General features: G+C 37.1%; 1 protein-coding gene and 1 long non-coding RNA gene across 2 annotated transcripts in view; both read right to left on the reverse strand.

Moving 5' to 3' along the window:
• Positions 1-24,231, reverse strand: part of LOC137858008 (uncharacterized) — a 445,999-nt gene that overhangs the window by 176,383 nt on the left and 245,385 nt on the right. The gene's annotated exons all lie outside the window — the stretch shown is intronic.
• LOC137857066 (death-inducer obliterator 1-like) lies at positions 1,352-22,928 on the reverse strand. Its single transcript, XM_068683121.1, has 16 exons — positions 22,907-22,928; positions 21,112-21,565; positions 20,030-20,189; positions 19,254-19,370; positions 18,932-19,039; positions 18,208-18,343; positions 16,327-16,780; positions 15,242-15,401; positions 14,465-14,581; positions 14,143-14,250; positions 13,419-13,554; positions 12,747-13,290; positions 12,083-12,236; positions 10,959-11,048; positions 10,108-10,312; positions 1,352-3,933 (listed from the first exon to the last, which is right to left on the reverse strand). Exons 1-16 carry the CDS (start codon positions 22,926-22,928, stop codon positions 1,352-1,354), a joined length of 5,547 nt encoding a protein of 1,848 aa, XP_068539222.1.

Raw genomic sequence — 24,231 nt, forward strand, 5'->3', positions numbered from 1 at the left:
TTGTGGTGGCATGTTGAGAAGTAGCAAAGCTAGTTAGAAAATAATACACATGTACAGATTTAAGAAATGGACAACGTTTCACTGTAGATGTTTATTCTACTTATAGTAACAAAAACCTGTGAAGTCCCATATTTTAATGTGCAGTGATATATTTTGTCATATAAAATACAATTTACAGAAATTTCTATCAAGTAAACCTAAACAAACACACTTGCTTTTTGCATACTTTTACGTATATCTTTAAATTAAAAACATCTCATTAAGAAAAATCTTACACCATAGTAGATGTTTGCATTTAATACCGCCTCTTTGCATTTTAACATTTTGTCTACGGGTTCAGAATACAGACCAATATTACTAATAATTAATATTACTAAATAATTATTAATTGATAATTATTTAAATTACTAAATAGTTAATAATTAATATTACTGATAATTAATAATTAATATTACCAATCTTCTTTTCAAACTTAATGCAGTTTTATACCTTTTTCAGTGGACAGTCTTATATATACTACCAGCATAAGCAGGGTCTGACAACAGTGACACTTTTTTTTTTTCTTTTTTTTTTTCAAAACACTTTTAGAGTGGAAAGTACAGGAAAATGGAGACATTTCTTAAATTTCCAGCAAAGTTCTGCCAAAAGAAAAGCCAAGAAATGTCCCACATAATTAATTTAAATCGAAGAAATAAATTCCATGGCCCATGTAATAAACTTCTTTTATTTAACAAACTTCTTTTTCTTTCCTTTGGTATACCAATTCATTTGTAGTCTTAGCTCTTTGCCAATAGATGTCTGATTTTTTTAATTTTTTTGCTGGTTATAAAGGTGCTACTTCTATATACTCTTTAATTGCAGGTTTGTAAAAATGTGAAATTAAAAACCCCTCATCCACATGAAAAACTAGGTACGTTTTTCTTCGTTGTTGTACACTTAACAGATGGATTTCAAAACACAAAATACCTGTATATAAAAAGGAAGATAGTGCACTTTAAGCTTATAACATTCCATTTTCAAATCCTCCGTCCAATAATCAGTAACACTGTTCTTCTGCAGCCTTCTCCTAAATACGCATGACCCTTGCATTGTAAAATAAACAAGACAGCAATATTTGACTCCTTGTCAAATATGCAGCAAGTGAAAGTCCAGTATGTTCTTGCCTTTTACCTATTTGAATATTGTCGTTCACAGTTGTTCAAAAATTGCTAATTTGTCAGTACATTTTGTAAGGCTAGATTTACAACAGCATTTTTGCAAAGGTGAGAATATACAGTATATACAGAAGACATTGACTCAGTCCTTGCAGTGGTGTCTATTATCTATGGGAAATATAACAGCAGTTATAGTTCTATGACTGATTAGTGGAAGATGAAGCTTCTGCCTCTGTTGGTTTCTGACCTTCCTTAGGTGTTTCTGGCTTCACCTCTTTACCGATCTCCCTACTTTTACTGCGATCTTTCCGATCTTTTCCTCTTTCACGATCTCGATCTCTGTCTCGATCGCGCTCTTTTTCCCTGCTTCGATCCCGGTCTCGGTCTCTGTCACGATCTCTGTCTCTGCTTCTTGATCGTTCTCTGTCACGTTGGTTTCTGTCTCTGTTTTTATCCCATTCTTTGTCTCTGTGTCTCTCCCAGTCCCTGTCTCTGTTGCAGTTTCTGCCACGGTCTGTTTCCCAAGGTCTGCCATGTTCTCGATGCCTTCGTCTTTCCTCAAAGGGTCTGCTTTGTCGATTCTCTGCTTGCTGAGGCTCTGGCTGATCTAAAACCTTGTCTTTACTTCCTCCTTCGTATCTCTCTCTCTGTCTCCCTTCAAATGTCTGGCCTCTAAATTCAAGATTTTTGCCTTCTCGGAAGTCAGATCCTGACCACTGTCCTTCTGACTCGGGCCCTTGCCCAGGAATACCAGAAAGAGGTGCAGACGGCCCAGCTTCCTCCCACATCTCCTTTCTGTGGCCTGGTGGATGACTGGGAAGGTCCAGGAGTGGTCTTGGGGTTGGCTTCATATTTTGTGGCGACTGTGGTCCATGCTGCGTAGAAAATAAGGAAGGAATGGGGCCCTTTTGACTTCCAAATCTTCCAGGGGCAGATCCTCTTTGTCCATCGTTATTTGGAGAAACATGCTCTTCTGAGAACTGTGGCGCTGGGCCTCTAAAATTAGGTCCATGAGGTCCTGCGTGTGCATTGAGCATCAGTGGTGCTGGAGGTCCTCCTTTCTGCCCAGACAAAGAAAACGGACCTCCAGCTCGGTTCTCCTCAAAGTGCTGTGGGAGAGGTCCACCCTCACCCTGAACTGGTGGAGATTCAGTTTGTTCTACAAATTGATGAGGCTGAGGGTTTCTTTGTTCTTCGTATTGCACCACAGAAAGACCCCTGTCTGGTTCAAAGTGACCAGGTCCCTTTTCCTGAGAAGTAAACATTGGATTTGCCTCGTTTGACCAGGATACTTTGTGCATATCTTGCAAAGACTGACTGTCATTAGATGTGGAGAAATTAGGCTGAAAAGACGTACTTGGAGGTGTCGGAAGCAGCACTTTACGTAAAGGCCTGGATGTAGAAGGTTCTGCAGAAACTGCTTGACTCACATGTTCCAAAGTAACTTGAACAGTATTTTCAAATTTGCTATTAGGTGCCTCTTTTTGGAGCACTGCAGGAGGCTTTTCACTGGAAACCCAGTTATCACCACCGTAACTAAGCTGAGTAGCAGGAATTAAAGTTTTATCTTCCTTACCAAGTGAAGTCTGCAAAGTGTTTGGAAAACTCGCTTGAGGGTCACAGCTCTGGTTTAAAACTTGTGCTTGCTGATTGGAAGATGAAGGTAAATCTACTTTTTGCGCAGCCTGTTGGTCCTGATGGAACAATTCAGTCTCTATTAGGGAAGATTTTGGTGGAGGTGACATTAAAGCATCAGACACCGAGAAGTGAGCCACTGAAACACCAACAGCTGCTCGTTGTTGTCTGAGGGCTTCTTCTTGCTCCTCAGTTTGTCGTTTCTGCTCTTCTAGTTGTTTGTTTAATTCTTCTAACATTTTTTGCAGTTCCACCAAGGATGAAGACGCAGATAAATCTGGCACATACGAGGCAGGTGTTTCCACGGAAGTGTTTTTAGTGTCTGTATACATTTTGTTAGGTAAATCATCAACCGTAACTTTTGCTTCCTCCAAGATAGTTTTGTCTTCCAGATCATAGGCCTCATCCTTTAGTTCTGCTGTGTTACTGGGCTTCTCCACACTATACAGTTTTTTGCTTTCACCGGTCTGCATTTCAAAAGCTTTCTCTGGATCATATTCTTCTTTGGGATCGTATGGCCTGTCATCCTCCTCATCTTCTATAGCTTTGTCTTTTGACATCTGTCCAAACTGTTGTACAATGGGATCTAGCAAAGGAACAGCTGACACACCTCCATCCACAGCTGCTTTAGCTTCCTGATTTGAAGACTGGACAGTTTCAGTCTCCTTAGCAAGAGGTTCAAAAGTCTTCTTTTTACCAAAAAGTGTCTGGTGGATGTACTCAAGAGGTGTGGTATTTTTTGAGGATGAAGAATGCATAGCAGTAGCACTTGTAGAAGCGGTAGCTGAAACTGGTGGTGGTACAGTACTTGTGGTTCCACTCTTAGTCGAGGACGGTATTTTTAATACTGAAGGTGTGACTGATGAGGTTTCTGGAACGGGAAGTGGGGGTGGAGGTGGAGGAGATCCAGGTAGTGTTGTACTTACAGCTGAGTCTCCCGAATACAGTGTGTATTTCGGAGTTTTCTTTTCTTGTGAAGAAGCTACTGGCCCCTTAGAGTACAGCGATGTTTCTGTTTCCTCTTGCACCTGAATTCGGCTGCGCTTTTTCTCTATTTTGTCTGTATCCATGGTAGTAGCAAGACGCTTCCCTTTCTGACAGATAACCAATCCAAGAATTAAATTTGGACGTGAAGACTCGAGACCTGAAAGGAAACACAAAGATTGCATATGTAAAAAAACTACTATTTTTTATCTGTGTTCTCAATAGGAACTTATCATTTTATATAATGGCAGCTATGAGTCATAACAGTAACAGTTCTTCTAAATTTCATGCAGTGACATTATCCCATAAGCCTATGTGTCTATATTTAATTACTATTTATATAAATTTGTATACAGTAACTAAAAATGTTTTAATTCTTTCCCTGATATTTTTTTAATATTGCAGTAACAGGTGAATCTTACTGAAAGATGTCCTTGTAAATGTCTCTGCTGTTCAAAAATTAAAGAAAGTTTTCCTATTTTTGTATTATTACTTTCTACTTATTATTGTCCACTTCCTCCCCCAATCAAATATTTCCTTTCTAAATGCTTTGCAAATACCTTATATACACAGAGATACTGATAAGTGAGAAAACCTGGACAAGCAATCTAACTTTCTGTAGGGCTACGTTGGAATTGAAGAACTAGAAATAAAGAGAAAAAAACTAATGCTATTAAAACAAACAAACAGACAAACAACAACAACAAACACTTCACTTTCTGTTACAAAGAAAGCACGAGGCATTGTTAAACTTAATAATTACATTTCTGTTCTAATCTGTGCTAAAATACCGGACTGACATTTACACCATTCCATCAAGGTGACTTTTAACACTGTTGTAGAATTGAGTTTGATGCCACAGACCCTTCCCTAAGTAAGAAATGTGAGCAGAATTACTCCATTGTGAAAGCTTCAGGCTTGAATCCCTGGAGAAGCACTTCCAGAAATGACCGGAAAGTTTCCCATAAAGAGGAAAAATGCAAACAGCTGAAGGTCCGTTTCACATTATTGTATTCCTTCCTTGTACATTCACATTTCCCACAGGCACTCGTGGAAGACAAATACAACCAGAATAAAGAGCAGGGAATAAATCCTTTAACATACAGTCAGTGGCAAATGTAGAAAAAACATATAAAGAGAGGATTTTAACTTCTGGATTTAGTGACTTGAGATCCTCATTTGGGAGCCATATTAATATTTGCATCCAGCAAGGAACCAATAATAGAGAAATGAAACTAACAGCAAAGAGATTTACTGTGGTTATACGATGAGGACTCTAAAACCTACACTGTCCCTTATATTCATGACCCTTAAGTAAGAGTTTAAAAGAGGTGTAATATATGAATTTATGTATATCTTTAGTCTCTTACTAAACAAAACCAACTGCTCACTAAGGAACAACTTATAAATAACTAATTATTGCCACTGAAAACTTCTTGATACCAGCAAAAACCCAAACTTCCCATAGTTGCAGATAAATTCTATTTGCCATTACCAGTCATAAGTATGAACCTTTGCTGAAACAACTGAATTCAAAGTTTTAAGGGGGCTCCTAAATTTACTATCTTATGAGAAAATTACATCAGCTGTTTTTATTTGTATAGCTGAAATTATATTCACGTACGCTAAGAAAGAATTAAATGAGGTAAGCCTATTTCTTAAGTTCAATGTGAGGTTTCCTCAGCAAGAGGATTATAACCAGCTAAATCAAGACGATGACTTCTTCAACACAGCTTCATTAAGCATAAAGATTTCATTAAGCAGTAACCTGCCTAAATTCTGAAATTCTGTGTTCTTCTGACTGTGACTGGTAATAGCGCAGCACGCCTGTTTTAGCCACATAATGGAGAGACCAGCAAAATCTGGTTACTCACTAGAAGGTCTTTGCAAAAAGACAGAAAAAATTGGGGCCAATGCAAAATCTACTTGAAGTTTCCTATCAGAAGCAGCTCTCATTTTAAGTATTTGGAAAAAAAATAACACTGAAATTTGATTGAATGCATTCTAGCTCCACAGCTGACTTCAGATTACTTCAAAGTTCAGTGTTTGAGTTTTACATAGTTCTGTGGTTGAGAGGATGTTGGCCATGCTGGTTTAAATAAACTTCTATTTTTCATTTAGTAGCACATATTATTTCCTACTTGTACATTTAAAATTCAGTGCCAAGCTTTTTCCTCCAGATCTAGTATTTCAGTATTTTGTGTTGCCAATTTTCACTTTCTTCCATGGTTAGAAATATATATATATATACACACGAATTATAAATGCATCAAGAAAATGACCTAGCTATACTAACCAAAACTAAGACTTGCTTATAATTTAGTTTGCTTATAATTCTATACAGATTGCCCTTGTGAGAGGGCAGGGACGGCAAGATGTACAACGAAAGGAGGCAGGACAGGAACTAAACAAGTAATTATCTTTGGTGAATCTAAGATTATTTGGAAAGGATCACAAATCCTTGATTCACCCAGTTAAAAACTCCTTTCAACCCACTGCCTAAAAGCAATCCTAGCAATTCTGATCACTATAGTTTACTACCCCAGATGAAGTTACATTAATACATAACATCAGGGCATAGCTCAAAAGACAGCTTACTTGGGAAGACTGTGTACACTCTGAAGAGACTCAATAGTTAGGTATGATTCACTCTGAGTGACTGCTTTACATTTTTTCTTTATCAGCATGTGAGTAACGACTCCACATTTGGTCAGCATCGACTCGTGCAGAGGATCTCTCAAATCTGTGTTCACCCTAAAACTCCTCGTAAGCATTCACTGTTCTTCTGTCGTTAACGTATTGGTTATCTGCCCTTCTGCAGAGACCTGTGATTTATCCAACTAGTCACAACATGCATCTCAAACACTGACTAATTGAAACGAGCAGGTTTCAAAAATCTATTGGACTGTGTATCTAAAATTAACAGCAAAAAGATAGAAAAACAGTTCTGAATCCCTGTAAGAGACAGAGATCATCGCTAATAAAATCAGAGTAAAACTTAAACACACGTTCAAGATAAATTCCAAAGCTAAATTAACAACGGTTATAACTGAATCTGTTTAGTTTGGTCAGAGAAGAAATCCATTAAAACTTTACATTTTGATACTGTAGTTTTCAACAGATGCCTAACCCAGTTTCTAAATTCATTCAATCCAAAGCGATCACACAGTAAGTGCTTCTTTTGGATGGAAATATACAGCCAGACCAGCACTTCAAAGCTCAGTCCCATTCCATTTCCATATCCGTAAATAGGTTTCAATATCCATAAATAGGTTAAGTGCCTAATTTTAGGTAATAACTAAATGAAAATGTTGGCTGCAGTCTCCAACTATTGCTCAATAACTATCTTTCACAAGCAAGCATTTTAAGTGCTGCAAGCTATGTTAGTAGCTTTTGATGCTAAATTATTTATAAAATATTGTTAAATGCATTCTGCATTTGAAGACCACGATGGTGTTATCAAGTTACATCCTGTAATTAAATCTATTTAAACAAGATGTATTAAATATTACTATGGGATTAATATTTTTTTTTCCGTTAAATACGTTTTTTATTTTCATGAAATCAGTTTTGCAGTATTTATCTACGTAATGGCCACATATTGTCCCTACCATCCGCAGCTGCTAGGAAGTTAACTGTACCACTAAGGATACATCCCTAATTTCTGTACACTGATGGCAAAACTTAGGGAACAGACCTATGCCACACTTTTAACTGCAGAGACCAATACAAGCAAAGCTGTAATCATTATCAACACGCCGTTTAAATACTTGTCCCAGTTAATTGTGAAAGCATGATTGAAAACTATCAAGTTGGTGTATCTGGATTCAGTGATAGAGATCACTTCCACCGCTGTAACACTGCTGCACATTACGGTACATTTGCTGAATGGGAGTGGCTGACATCAAAAATATGTTGTTCTACTACTGCTGCTTTCCATACTGGTATGAGTACTCTAAATATCTTGAAGAGATTTCATGCCTTCATACTTAAAAACACTTCCAAGCTTAAACTAACGGAAGAGATACTGCGGCATGCCCTCTGCTGATACACTTTTTAAATTAAAATTCTTCTATATTAAATATGTATGGTACCCGATACATTGCCAACATTGCCAATAAATCCCTCCATAAGTGCGTCTTCCTAGTGCTAATAATGACTGATTATACCTTTTAATTTTTTTTCAAAGTGTTTTCAGATCTACAGATGAAAGTGCTAAATAGTGTTGTGTGTATGTGAAACGAGACAAACAAATTCACACACAGTAAACTACCAGAAAAAAAAAAAAAAACACAATGCTGAACATCCCACCAACAGATAATATCTGGTAATAAATATCTGAGGTGGTTGAAGTGAATAAATGTGAATATCCTTCCATGTTCCTCTATATCACCCATGACAAAGTTTTGTAGATCTTCTAGGCACTACAGCAGGTCAGAGGTCCTCAGTTGTGTTCCAAATCCAGTCCATCAGAAAACAGGATTCATAACAGATTCATAATCCGTATGCACCTGATGGAGCTGGTTGATACAGCTGGAATATCTTCCAGCTAGGACTTCTGGAGTGATGGGATTATTGTCCTCCCCCTCCTCCCGCCCCCAGTCATATTTATCAAAGTATCTTACACTGTCATGTTTTTTGAGTACTTGCTAAACTCTATTTGAAGGTACACACATTTAAGGAGACAATGACCACTTTCCCAAAAATATCTTTATTGGGTATAAAAAACAGTAAATTCCATCAGATGTCAGTAACAAGTATGTATTACAAGTCTTTTACGCTGCGGTATTAATACATGCCTGCAAGTGTTTATACCTATGTTTCTTCTGGGCAATTACCTCCAGTTTTGAAAGAACTTTTCCTATTTACATTTTGTAAAAACCAGCCTGACATTCCTCATTTCTATACTAATACTAACAAGTCTGTCTACTTTTGCCAGGCCTCCACTTTAAAAGCTTCATTTGAAATGAAATCTACAACAGAAATATAAAAGATAATGTACAAGGACAGCCTATGTTTGCTCAAGAATGCAAGGAGAGGAAGATCATTTAAATGCTTCCCTAGAGCAGGTTAAGACAGGCTCAGAGTGTATGAGAAAAATCTTGTCCAAGAACACAAAGCAAGCGCCCTTTGCAATTTCATGCAGGAAAGAAGAGTATTTTCCTAGCATTACATTACTTGTTGGTGGTGTTTTTTTGTTATTGTTTTTTAAGTCGTATGCCATTAACATGTGAAAACCTGGCCAGGCAGAACACACCTCTGTTTATGAATATAAGCCCTGAGAATGCTTCATTGAGTTTAGTCCTAAACTTGTATTTGGGTAGCAGAGGACAGTCAGCTTGTCAGAAAGGTCAGCTCCTTACATGTTTTAATGTGTAATTATTTTGCGCTGTTTAGTATTTTGCAAACCATCCTTACAACAATGCAGTATTGCCTTCATTGTAACGTGTAGCTCTTAAGCTCCTCAACCTGTTACTCTAGATGAAAAAAGGTACTTATTTGGAAACTAAGCATATGCACCGCCTCCATCCTCAGATGAAGGTGACTTCAAATTTTGTAATATAAAGGTGTTTCACATCTGAATTCATTCTCATTTCTTCTGTTTCCATGTTCAGTGCACAAAGATGGAGCAAATTCAAGCCATACATTACTGCTGATAACTCTAACTAAAAATAGAAGAGCGTAATATATACCAACCTATACCACCTACTGTCTGCCACCTACGCAAAAGGAATTTGCCTGCTCCCAGGCAAACCAATGTTCTGAAGTCAGTGATTTGTCTGGAACTTGATCCAGGTAGCACAGAATATTTCAGACCCCGTGTACATGCATATTGCATGCACAGCGTAATACATACCATGAGATAACAACAATGTAGTGAAACCATAAACGTTACCTTTGTCTTCAGAGATTTCTTGACTGCTCCGTGGGATAAGAGTCTCCTATGTGATTTAGGGGACAGCACATGGCTTGTAGGGACCTAAAACTTGGTGGATTTATGGGTTGTTGAAAGTAGGGTCGGTTGAATGTTCTCATAATGTTTGCTTGTTTGTCTCAATATAGTGGCTGTTCTATGTACTCCATTTTATGGGTAAACAAATCCTCCTAACAGCAGAGATTTATCTTGTTGGAAAGGCTATGTGAGTTTCAGACCATGGCACCTTGAGATGATTGACTTTGCAATTTTTTCCTATATGCACACTTTTAAAATCTTTTTATAAAATTATATATTTTTTAATTATGCTTACATTAAACATTCAAAACCAATTGGTCTCTGATTTACTCGTTTTGTAATTTTGCCTAGCAGTTAACCTCCCCTAAATTTTGTGCTTACCTGGTCCCTTAAAGGGCAAGAGGTTGGAAGGAATTGGGTCCTTAGAACTCAGTGGAATCAGGTAGAGATTCTTGACATGTCTGTTGTTATTAGTTACAACACCAAAACAACGACGACTGCTAAAATAGGAGTAGAGAGAGATATAGGCAACTTCTTCTTCTTCTGTGGCAGGATGGAAACGAATCAAACGAATCAAAAACAATTCCTGAAATACAAAATCAAAGTGGAAAAATTCAACCTGTAACACATCAGCAAATAAAATCGTTTTCCACTTTCATCCAATATAGGATGAAAGTCTGGAGCAGCTTTAAACCAAGATTTAAGAAAATACTGTCATTCAATTGGTAATATTAAACCAGAATCAATTTTGTCATTTTCAGAAAGACCAACTATTTACGTATCTCACATCAAGCTACACCTCTTTAGGTTCAGAATATTCAAATAATTAGGAAAGAAATGGAAAATTCTTAGATTATATTTGCATACCGTGCTTCATTTTTACTAAATCCATCAGGGTTTTAGTAGTAAAATTTATTACATACACTTACTAATAATTTCCTAGTCTTTTAAAATTGAATTTCTATCTTCAGTAACTGAATAAATAGATTGTTTATATTCAATCATTAAAAAACAATAGGTTGTATGAATGTTTAACTACTACACAGGGGAAAGACGATTGGCAGCTCAACAGGCAAACCTGTTTCTTCAATAAATCAAAAATTTCAATGGAATAAGTGGTAGCAGTAGTTTTCCAGGTGTGATCGACATCAATATAAATTAGTAACAAGGAAATTCTATCAAAAGCCGCTGTGTATTTCTTCCTGGTTTTCCAAAGGATTTTAAGTAAATACCTTACAAAGTGAAGATTTGAGTTTGCCAACATAATCCCAGACTGCCTTCGGTGAGATCTTCCCACCAATATGAATCGTGTCTGGTAAATCCTAAACAAGAAGCATTACATGGTCGTATAAGAAAAGGAAAGAGAGGCTACAGTTTTGAACCAGCACAGATTGCCCCATCCCAGTAGCTTAGGCGATAATACAGTACTATGTTTTACTAAACTTGCACATATACATTCCTAATTTCAGACAGGCTGTTTCCAAAATGCAAGGAGTTCATTATGGCATATTACTGGAAGGCTGGCAGTACACACAAAACAGAAAAAGCACTGCCTGACGAAGATAGCAGTGGAAGGTCAAATACTTTTGTATGCCTATCAGCCGATTCTATTTGTTAGCTTTGCTTTTACAGGGAACCTGTTATATGTAGTATAGCTTTTATCTACGCTTTCAATTTATCTGAAATTTTTGCACCCATATGAATTCTAGTTAGCTTCCTGTCATGATGACAGTGAAACCTGTTCTAGCAAAAACAACAAGAGAGCCACCAACCCTCCCAAGAAAAGACCTAAACTACACGCCTGAAACCCTCAATCACAACAAATACACTTCTTCAGAGAAGTTAAGAAACTGCTCAGTTGTTTCATCACAAGCTGTCATACTACCTCATTAGTTGAATGTACACCCTCCCAAAATATAAAAGCAGTTGCATCAAAGTTAATCAAAGCATGATATTTTTAATAAATGGCCAAACTTTTCTAATAGATCACATCAGTGATCCATCCATCTGTTTGTGAGCAGAACAAGGCATCTCTTTCAAAACACATGCTGATGATGCTTCTCGTCAAAAACTGATCTTGAAATCAAGCTATTATTCTATGTTAGATACTAACATATATATAAACATATTAACAGACATGAGAATTCTTCACAAATACGTGAGGAATTTTTTTAAAAGGCTTTCTCTCCTCCCCCCTGCCTCAGGCTACTGTTCCTATTACTACAGGAGATTACTAAAGGGATGCAATTTTTTTTTTTTGTTACACGTCCAATATAACAACATACACAGTGACCCCAGCCTTTCTAACAACAGGAACTGCAATACATTCTAAACGCATAAACATGTCAGTGCTAACCTCACTAAGATAATCAAAGCACCCGGAGACAGGATATGCTTTAGCGATAAATTTGGCCACACTCTGCAGATTAATAAATCCTTTCCAAATGGTGTTGAGGCGAGAGAGGAAGAGAGAAGTGTCGCTGCCTTGAGGTGAGCGTGGCTCAGCAACACTGCAAAACAAATCCAAAAGAGAAACGTTATAGAGCACAGTAAGAATGCTTCCTTCTTCTTCTTTTCTTCCCTCCTCTTATTGATCAATTACTTTCTTTTAAAAAAGCAAGTAACAGAAGCCTTAGTAAATGCTTTGTTAATGTTTTCCACTTTCATCCAATATAGGATGAAAGTCTGGAGCAGCTTTAAACCAACCCTCACAAACACTTAATATATTTGAATGCACATGCAGATTTAAAGTCAAATATCTTATAAGTTTTATTTATCTGTTAAAACACATTGAAGAATTTTTACTGTCAATATATCACGATGCTCAGAAAATTTTACCAACTAGAGAAGTTAAACAAGGAGATGACAAATTAAAAATTTAAAGTCCAGGTAATCGCATTTAAAGTTGAACATGCCTTTTGATTATTGGCAGGGGAGGGTAAGAAGCAAAGGGGGACAAACACACTGAACATAGCGAGACCAGAGATTCAGTGGCTTAGCTTCCTATTAAATATACACACCTGATATTGGGTGACTGATGAACAGCTAAGTATCTTGGATCTGGTGAGGACGATGGCTTTGTTAATATTGATTTGGGGACAGTCATAACTGGTTTTGACATTTCCTGCTTTGTCTCCCCTGTTAAAACTTCACCAGATGCAGTACCAGAACGCAGGGCTGTCGTCGTACTACCAGAGGAGCCGCTCATTGGTGTTCTAGGCTCTCGGCCAGAAACTGTTACAGTTGTGACAATTGCACCAGTGCAAGAGGCAGGAAAAGTCGAAGGTTCTTCAGATGAAGTATCTGTGTTGCCATGGCCTTGGGTTGTAGGGATGTAAGTTCTTTCTAAGCTTGACTGGGAAACTGCTTCTGCTGCAGGTGCAACTTCGGTTTCCTCTGTGTTTTCAGAGGCGGCCTCTTTAGCAGGCTCCGCTGCTGCTGCTGGTGCAGAACTTTCATATTTTCGCTGAACTTCTGGTTTAGATTTTGACACTGCTTTTTTAGCAGAAGCCATTAATTTTATCTTCTTCGGTGGTAATTCATCTTCAGATGCTGAAATCTGACCTACAAAATTAATTTTAAAGTGTTTTTGATTACTGTTTAACAATGAAAAGGTCTGAAGAGAAAAACAAGTAAGCAAGCAATGCTCTTAATAATTCTTTTACTTCAGACAAAGTCAACACTGTAGATACCTGTACAGATTTTGCAGTTCAGGTCAAAAAGATGGGCTCGATGTTCATTTCTTGCATCCTTCAACATACTGCTAAAAACGTCTAGAGAAGGAGCACTATTTACATTTTGTACAGTTTGGGTTGACTTCTGCTGCTCCTGGAAATGAATAAACACAGAAAACATTCTGGTTGATTGCTAAATTCAATCATAAAAAAATACTTTTGAAACCGTTAATTCCGGTTCTTTAAAAAGATATTAAGGGCTGTGCAGAACTACTGCTCTGAGCAGCACTTACAAAAAGATGGAATTTTGAACTATTCTTCCCCTTTTATCATTTGTTTAAGAATATCATGTCAAACAGAGTTCTCAAATAGTATTTGTCCTCATTTCATTTCATGTAATTCTGAAGTAGATACTATCACATTAACTGCTTCCTGAGAATACAGAATTGTAATACTGATCACATTTTTGGGGGGGAAAACAATTGGCTAAGATTTTGCTGTAAACTGAGGCAAAGGTCTGAAAAACACGCATCATCTGATATTTTAGAAGCACATGCGATATATGCCCGATATTAGGTTGTTGCATTCCTTCAAACCAAAAGGAAAATGCTCATAGCACACCTACTAGGTGATATTCTTACAGTTCATTGAAACAACCTGCATTTCTGATACAAAATTTGAGGCCCTAGTTAGCATTTATCTCCCTTGGCACCTCCATGCTAAAGCAATAGCTAATACTTACATCAGAATCAGACACCGGGGGAGAATCTTCCATATTTACATCAGGCACTTGTTCCCGTTTTACAGCTGCTTTCTTGATCTCGTGTGATTTGTTTCTTGACTCTAACATCTGAGAGAAACAAAAACACTTTAGTAACAAGTCTGCATACTGATTTTATAATTTTATTTTGTATTTTCTTATCAGTTGGCTAGTGGAAGAGAAAAAGCTTACGTTATTCATATTTCATTAGGAAGAAAACAATATATTAATTATGGGTGGTAAGGGCTGGTGAAGTTACTGTTAGTTCATATCTAAGGACACACTGGAGAATTGTATTGCTTACCGCTTTGGCTGGTTTCTCCTTCCATACAAACAGTTCTTTAGATAAAAGTTCTTCGGGTTTCATTCTCACTAGTTTTGACAGTGAGATTTCTCCACGAAGAACACGATGAAGAAGTCCCTAAAAAAAACAAACAAAAACCACACTTTGTTGCCATGCTGAATAACTTAAGCAACTAACATGATTTGCAGTGCTGGACTGTCAAAACCCTTTCAGGTTTCTTAATTCCCTATTAAAAATGCCAGTTAATCTTAAGAAAACTTAGCACGGTGCAGCAACCAGAAACTAATGATGAAATCATCATGAAGTATGAATTTTCCACATTACCATAAAATATACTATCAATTCTAGTGAACAGGAATTTTGAGAGATGAACTGCCACTCCTGTTTCATATCTAGAGTAGAATTTTTTTTAAAGAAATTACGTTGTCTAGTCACTATTCCCATCTGCACCAGCTTCTTTTTCCTTTAAAAGATAAATTATCATGTACACAAGTAGTCTCCCATACAAACCACAGAACGTCACAGAAGAAAAACATTTATTTTTTTTTCTAAGAATGCCATTCAATAAACAAATATTTCGCTACAAAGGCCAATCTTAATAAATACACGCGATCCAACTGGACTTCCATTCCAACTGGATTATTTAATATTTGAATGGCTTTAAAACAATTTTTTAGAGCATAACTCATAAGTCTCTCTCTTGAAACTACATATTGATGTATTATTTAAAAAACAGAATATATTTCAGTACGTTTACTGTTTAAGTAAATTCCAAACCTGATTTTTTGGGTCCTCGAGATCGAACATGATGCTACGGTATTTACTCTTGTATCGGTTGTCCGTAACTTGAAACAAATTAAACACCTCCTTTTCAATATTGAGTGCTACTTTCCCTACTTCACTCTCTGTCATGACCAGATCATCACTATCATTGACTCTGTTAAAAACAAGAAAGGGTATGCGCATTTACGTTAGGCACAAATTCTTCAGGCAGCATTCATAAAAACTAAATTTTCAGAGGAAGGAGTTAACCCTGCTTTTATTCACTCAGTGAGGACTTCCTTAAAACACATTTCAAAGCCAAAGTCTATCTCAGGACCTCAAAATGTCAACAATGGCAACCTTTTGCTACTGTCTACAGAAGACCACGGAAGACAGCCTTAACGAACTGAAGCCAGGTCAGTCCTTACAAATCCTCCTACTCATGACACTGCAATTAGTTTTTTGTTGTTGTTTTTTGTCATGAGCTACTGAGGGAGCTAAAACACTTCAGTTTTAATCTTAGACCCTCCACTGTGAACAGCATTTCTATTTCAGAGACACTACCAGAGCACAGTGGCCTAAGTCTTGACAGCTGACAAGAGCTTTAATATTTGTGGGACAATGTTTCAGCTTTTTTTTTTTTTTTTAAGAAAAAAAAAAAAAGTAATACAGTTGCTAACTTTGGGAGAAGAAGGAACCTCTGCCTCAGCAAGCCCTTCCAACCTTTCACTGTGATATTCCCTACACTATGCTTCGTACAACCCCTACATCTCCAAACACCACCATTGCCAGATATCAGCTTCAGGTCACCTGCATTATAAACATCTCTATGCTGTGATTTAATTCTTCAGCTGTAATTGTCTCTCACTACAAATGGGATAGTGACGTTTTTTTAAAGGCTTTTTCACATGCCCAATTATTTGGCATCAGATTTTTTATTTTTAATAAAGCTCTAATGCTAAAAATACTTGTAGTAATTTCTAGCACAAATTAAATCCCTTAGTAGCACTTAGCAAGAAAGAAACAAAACTCTGCAGGCTAACGCTTTACTTCTAGTTGTAGTTTCCTATATAAAATAAGTGCTTTGAATTCCCACCCACCTCTTCCATAACATTTCTTTTAGGGACTGACGAATATATTGTCGAATCTGCGAGTTGGGCTGCGACTGGATAGGGCTAGCTTGTGTTTTTGCTTGACTACTTCCAGATGCAGTAGAAACGGAAGACGGCGAAGGCCTTTTGAGTCCTCCAGCCAAACTGGATGTAGCTAGTTTTTTGGAAACTGGCGAGTCATGAGAAGAAGCTGCTTGTTTTGAAGGAACGCCGCCTGTTGAAGGCGATGGTTTCTTGGGAATTTCACCTTTGAAACTCCCAGCAGGTTTAAGCGTCTGCTTCATTAGTGATGTGCTAGACATGGAAGGGGACTTCTTTGGAGGAAAATTTTTAGTGAGGGAAGATGCATGTTTCTCCACCATAGATGCTGAAGCAATAGCTTTCTTTGATGCCCCTATAAACTCTGTCGCTTTATCTTTGTTTCTCTTCTCTTCCTTTTGAGCTGTTAAAACAAAGAAGAAAATGCAGTATTAAATGCTTAACATTATAACTTCCTGTTTATGAAGACCAGCTGTCAACCTATCAGGAAGTCTGTGAAATACCTCTGGAGAACTACCAAGTATATAATTTAAGCCATTCATTTTTAAAGCCTTTTTAAAAAATGTGTAAAAGTTGACTTTTTTAAGAAGAAGTTTGCCTTTGATCCTGCAGAGAGCACTTCTCAGAGACTGTCTGAAGAGTTTAAAAGAGTTGCATTTTGGTTGTAAAGGTTGAAAATCTCAGTCACAAGCTATGCAAGAAAATTAAAAAAAAAAAAAAAGATACCACCTTCAAAGATTCCTGAGTTGGACTTCATGATTAAGCTTCAAAACAAACAAACAAACAAACAAACAAACAAACAAACATTTTCACAAAGTCTTTAAAAAAAAAAAAAAAAAAAGCAACACAACCCATATCTCACATTTAAGCAGAAATCCTCGCTCCAAACTTTCTACTTTAAGGAGCAAGCAAAGAGAGTCAAGTTAAACAACAAATCAATTGCTTAAAATTTTAAATATACGTTCAAGCCATTTGGTTGCTAGTATGAGTATCACACTCTCGCTATAAACTATCAGATCTTCTCATTTACTTTCCAGTTAAACTCTAGATTTAATACTATAATATTTAATAATTAAATATTAAAACCATTGCTCAAACTGCGGCTATTTAATTCCCACCAACTATTCCATTCACAATATCCAAAACTGCCATTTAATGTTTTTTCTAACATCAATATATTGACAATACACATAATGCACAAGAAAATTTACAAATTACAAGCGAAGACTCCATATACTGAAGTTATAATTGCACAGGACTTTAAAAACAAGCATTTCTGTAGGTTGCATTTCACCTGTCCACATTTTGGCACTGACGGGAACAGTTCAGCAAAACGTAATAAGCCAAAACACACTCTCCATCCAGCAAACGTCATGTGCTCCACTTCAGTTTGCCAGAAGTATCGTTTACAGGACATCAGAGTTACCGTGAGCAGAGTTACCGTGACACATTTGTTGTGAAAGCACAACGGTTCCGAGGGAAAACAAGAAACAACTCCTGAGATGAAGTTGTTCTGATTAGAAAAGCTAAAGTTACTTCCCCAAAAGTCTTTTTTCTCCTCATAAATCTGCATTTGACTACTGACCAGTTTGTGATTTAATTTTTTAATTAATATCTGATTTTTTTATCTTAATTTTTTCTTATCTTAATTTTTTCTTATCTTAATTTTTTAATTATTATCTGATGTTTTTAGCTAGCAAGGTCTTGTAATCAGAATTAGCCCCAATTTGATTACTGTTTAAAAATGAAAAGGTCTGAAGAGAAAAACAAGTAAGCAAGCAATGCTCTTAATAATTCTTTTACTTCAGACAAAGTCAACACTGTAGATACCTGTACAGATTTTGCAGTTCAGGTCAAAAAGATGGGCTCGATGTTCATTTGTTGTATCCTTCAACATACTGCTAAAAACGTCTAGAGAAGGAGCACTATTTACATTTTGTACAGTTTGGGTTGACTTCTGCTGCTCCTGGAAATGAACAAACACAGAAAACATTCTGGTTGATTGCTAAATTCAATCATAAAAAAATACTTTTGAAACCGTTAATTCCGGTTCTTTAAAAAGATATTAAGGGCTGTGCAGAACTACTGCTCTGAGCAGCACTTACAAAAAGATGGAATTTTGAACTATTCTTCCCCTTTTATCATTTGTTTAAGAATATCATGTCAAACAGAGTTCTCAAATAGTATTTGTCCTCATTTCATTTCATGTAATTCTGAAGTAGATACTATCACATTAACTGCTTCCTGAGAATACAGAATTGTAATACTGATCACATTTTTGGGGGGGAAAACAATTGGCTAAGATTTTGCTGTAAACTGAGGCAAAGGTCTGAAAAACACGCATCATCTGATATTTTAGAAGCACATGCGATATATGCCCGATATTAGGTTGTTGCATTCCTTCAAACCAAAAGGAAAATGCTCATAGCACACCTACTAGGTGATATTCTTACAGTTCATTGAAACAACCTGCATTTCTGATACAAAATTTGAGGCCCTAGTTAGCATTTATCTCCCTTGGCACCTCCATGCTAAAGCAATAGCTAATACTTACATCAGAATCAGACACCGGGGGAGAATCTTCCATATTTACATCAGGCACTTGTTCCCGTTTTACAGCTGCTTTCTTGATCTCGTGTGATTTGTTTCTTGACTCTAACATCTGAGAGAAACAAAAACACTTTAGTAACAAGTCTGCATACTGATTTTATAATTTTATTTTGTATTTTCTTATCAGTTGGCTAGTGGAAGAGAAAAAGCTTACGTTATTCATATTTCATTAGGAAGAAAACAATATATTAATTATGGGTGGTAAGGGCTGGTGAAGTTACTGTTAGTTCATATCTAAGGACACACTGGAGAATTGTATTGCTTACCGCTTTGGCTGGTTTCTCCTTCCATACAAACAGTTCTTTAGATAAAAGTTCTTCGGGTTTCATTCTCACTAGTTTTGACAGTGAGATTTCTCCACGAAGAACACGATGAAGAAGTCCCTAAAAAAAACAAACAAAAAACACACTTTGTTGCCATGCTGAATAACTTAAGCAACTAACATGATTTGCAGTGCTGGACTGTCAAAACCCTTTCAGGTTTCTTAATTCCCTATTAAAAATGCCAGTTAATCTTAAGAAAACTTAGCACGGTGCAGCAACCAGAAACTAATGATGAAATCATCATGAAGTATGAATTTTCCACATTACCATAAAATATACTATCAATTCTACTGAACAGGAATTTCGAGAGGTGAACTGCCACTCCTGTTTCATATCTATAGTAGAATTTTTTTTAAAGAAATTACGTTGTCTAGTCACTATTCCCATCTGCACCAGCTTCTTTTTCCTTTAAAAGATAAATTATCATGTACACAAGTGGTCTCCCATACAAACCACAGAACGTCACAGAAGAAAAACATTTATTTTTTTTCTAAGAATGCCATTCAATAAACAAATATTTCGCTACAAAGGCCAATCTTAATAAATACACACGATCCAACTGGACTTCCATTCCAACTGGATTATTTAATATTTGAATGGCTTTAAAACAATTTTGTAGAGCATAATTCATAAGTCTCTCTCTTGAAACTACATATTGATGTATTATTTAAAAAACAGAATATATTTCAGTACGTTTACTGTTTAAGTAAATTCCAAACCTGATTTTTTGGGTCCTCGAGATCGAACATGATGCTACGGTATTTACTCTTGTATCGGTTGTCCGTAACTTGAAACAAATTAAACACCTCCTTTTCAATATTGAGTGCTACTTTCCCTACTTCACTCTCTGTCATGACCAGATCATCACTATCATTGACTCTGTTAAAAACAAGAAAGGGTATGCGCATTTACGTTAGGCACAAATTCTTCAGGCAGCATTCATAAAAACTAAATTTTCAGAGGAAGGAGTTAACCCCGCTTTTATTCACTCAGTGAGGACTTCCTTAAAACACATTTCAAAGCCAAAGTCTATCTCAGGACCTCAAAATGTCAACAATGGCAACCTTTTGCTACTGTCTACAGAAGACCACGGAAGACAGCCTTAACGAACTGAAGCCAGGTCAGTCCTTACAAATCCTCCTACTCATGACACTGCAATTAGTTTTTTGTTGTTGTTTTTTGTCATGAGCTACTGAGGGAGCTAAAACACTTCAGTTTTAATCTTAGACCCTCCACTGTGAACAGCATTTCTATTTCAGAGACACTACCAGAGCACAGTGGCCTAAGTCTTGACAGCTGACAAGAGCTTTAATATTTGTGGGACAATGTTTCAGCTTTTTTTTTTTTTTAAGAAAAAAAAAAAAGTAATACAGTTGCTAACTTTGGGAGAAGAAGGAACCTCTGCCTCAGCAAGCCCTTCCAACCTTTCACTGTGATATTCCCTACACTATGCTTCGTACAACCCCTACATCTCCAAACACCACCATTGCCAGATATCAGCTTCAGGTCACCTGCATTATAAACATCTCTATGCTGTGATTTAATTCTTCAACTGTAATTGTCTCTCACTACAAATGGGATAGTGACGTTTTTTTAAAGGCTTTTTCACATGCCCAATTATTTGGCATCAGATTTTTTATTTTTAATAAAGCTCTAATGCTAAAAATACTTGTAGTAATTTCTAGCACAAATTAAATCCCTTAGTAGCACTTAGCAAGAAAGAAACAAAACTCTGCAGGCTAACGCTTTACTTCTAGTTGTAGTTTCCTATATAAAATAAGTGCTTTGAATTCCCACCCACCTCTTCCATAACATTTCTTTTAGGGACTGACGAATATATTGTCGAATCTGCGAGTTGGGCTGCGACTGGATAGGGCTAGCTTGTGTTTTTGCTTGACTACTTCCAGATGCAGTAGAAACGGAAGACGGCGAAGGCCTTTTGAGTCCTCCAGCCAAACTGGATGCAGCTAGTTTTTTGGAAACTGGCGAGTCATGAGAAGAAGCTGCTTGTTTTGAAGGAACGCCGCCTGTTGAAGGCGATGGTTTCTTGGGAATTTCACCTTTGAAACTCCCAGCAGGTTTAAGCGTCTGCTTCATTAGTGATGTGCTAGACATGGAAGGGGACTTCTTTGGAGGAAAATTTTTAGTGAGGGAAGATGCATGTTTCTCCACCATAGATGCTGAAGCAATAGCTTTCTTTGATGCCCCTATAAACTCTGTCGCTTTATCTTTGTTTCTCTTCTCTTCCTTTTGAGCTGTTAAAACAAAGAAGAAAATGCAGTATTAAATGCTTAACATTATAACTTCCTGTTTATGAAGACCAGCTGTCAACCTATAAGGAAGTCTGTGAAATACCTCTGGAGAACTACCAAGTATATAATTTAAGCCATTCATTTTTAAAGCCTTTTTAAAAAATGTGTAAAAGTTGACTTTTTTAAGAAGAAGTTTGCCTTTGATCCTGCAGAGAGCACTTCTCAGAGACTGTCTGAAGAGTTTAAAAGAGTTGCATTTTGGTTGTAAAGGTTGAAAATCTCAGTCACAAGCTATGCAAGAAAATTAAAAAAAAAAAAAAAAGACACCACCTTCAAAGATTCCTGAGTTGGACTTCATGATTAAGCTTCAAAACAAACAAACAAACAAACAAACAAACATTTTCACAAAGTCTTTAAAAAAAAAAAAAAAAAAAGCAACACAACCCATATCTCACATTTAAGCAGAAATCCTCGCTCCAAACTTTCTACTTTAAGGAGCAAGCAAAGAGAGTCAAGTTAAACAACAAATCAATTGCTTAAAATTTTAAATATACGTTCAAGCCATTTGGTTGCTAGTATGAGTATCACACTCTCGCTATAAACTATCAGATCTTCTCATTTACTTTCCAGTTAAACTCTAGATTTAATACTATAATATTTAATAATTAAATATTAAAACCATTGCTCAAACTGCGGCTATTTAATTCCCACCAACTATTCCATTCACAATATCCAAAACTGCCATTTAATGTTTTTTCTAACATCAATATATTGACAATACACATAATGCACAAGAAAATTTACAAATTACAAGCGAAGACTCCATATACTGAAGTTATAATTGCACAGGACTTTAAAAACAAGCATTTCTGTAGGTTGCATTTCACCTGTCCACATTTTGGCACTGACGGGAACAGTTCAGCAAAACGTAATAAGCCAAAACACACTCTCCAGCCAGCAAACGTCATGTGCTCCACTTCAGTTTGCCAGAAGTATCGTTTACAGGACATCAGAGTTACCGTGACACATTCGTTGTGGCAGCACAACGGTTCCGAGGGAAACCAAGAAACAACTCCTGAGATGAAGTTGTTCTGATTAGAAAAGCTAAAGTTACTTCCCCAAAAGTCTTTTTTCTCCTCATAAATCTGCATTTGACTACTGACCAGTTTGTGATTTCTTAATTTTTTAATTATTATCTGATGTTTTTAGCTAGCAAGGTCTTGTAATCAGAATTAGTCCCACAGCCCCATCTGCAGAGAGCTATGTGCTTCCCGGGAAGGATGCAGAAATTCAACTTTGGTTAATTTCACCACAAACCAAATGGACCCTTTTGGTCTTCCATACCTGCTACAGTGAGAGCAGACATTATCAGGAAGGGTCTAACAACCGATTTTTCTCAGACTTGAGGGGGACAAAGGTAGGGAGCACCCTTCTGAAGCCCAGTTCGCCCAGTTCAAGAAATCCTATAACAGCATACTGTTTGAATAGAAATACACCTCAGAAAGGGGAAGATTTGGATTACCTAAGAAACAATGTCACTACTCATTTCTGAGTGAAACAGCCTTCCCACCTTTGCCGGTCGTTAAATTCTGTTAGACGCTGAGCATTTGTAGTAGGCACCTCCAGCAGAACGCAAGCTTGTAACGAGCTGCACTACACTGCCTCTTACTGCCAGCATGTTTCACCACCAATACACAAGCTGGTGGTTAAGATGAACCATAAAACCGATGCTGTACCTGAATTTTCATAAGGCTAGGCAGAGAAGCAGGTGCTAAACATTGCCTGGAATACAAAGTGAAGAGGAGGATGCAGAAGCACTAGCTATGTGGATCCACTGTGAGTGGATGCCTTGCTAAAGCTTTCTGAGGGAAAATTATCTGAAGTGTAAGATGAAACACACTACATTAAATCATTCCAAAGAACGTGAAGATCTTACTAGAGATTAAACTTCTTGTTCACCCACTGTTCCCGTACTTTTCCCTAGGGACTGGTCTCAAGTACTGACAAACTGAACACAAACCCGGGGGATGCTGAGCTGGACTCACACGGACTTCTCTTCTGTTTCTAGTATCTCCCAAAGCCTACCCCACTAACCTTACACTATCCGTCAGGAGGCATTGAGCTATCCCAGGAAGGAGAACAGGGATCAGAAACTATCAGTGACATTTTCAGTTTGGTCTAATGAGGCACCTGGAACTTAATACACTGAGGTAAAAAGCTGAACTACTTTGAATGAACAGTCTTGAAAAGCTAGAAGATGAATATCCAAAATATGTGTACAATAAGGTTGTGAGAATTTCTCTACTTCTGGTTCCTGGTTTATCTTCTGCCCAGACTTGTCTCTTCAGGCCGGTGGGACAGCGCACCTCTGTCTCACTACGGAGCGGCAGGACAGCACAGCTCAGGGTTCAAAATGACCACAGTACAATTCGGTCCTCGGTGCTATGATTTTAGTTCTTTTGGGTTGCAGCAGAAGTACAAAACATGAAATACTAAGCTTACATTCCGTACTTACAGTTTTATCATCTGTTCAAATTAGTTAACAAGCACGCTGATAGAACTAAGAACAGCAGTTAAGATATTGTGTGTATAAAAAATATATCCGTGCCCCAAACCTTCCTGTGTTCCAACGGCTATATCATGGTAAAACTATATACATGTAAAATAAA

The sequence above is a fragment of the Anas acuta genome, chromosome 5 (genome assembly GCF_963932015.1).
Source record: "Anas acuta chromosome 5, bAnaAcu1.1, whole genome shotgun sequence".
In the NCBI taxonomy this organism is placed as follows: Eukaryota; Metazoa; Chordata; class Aves; order Anseriformes; family Anatidae; genus Anas; species Anas acuta.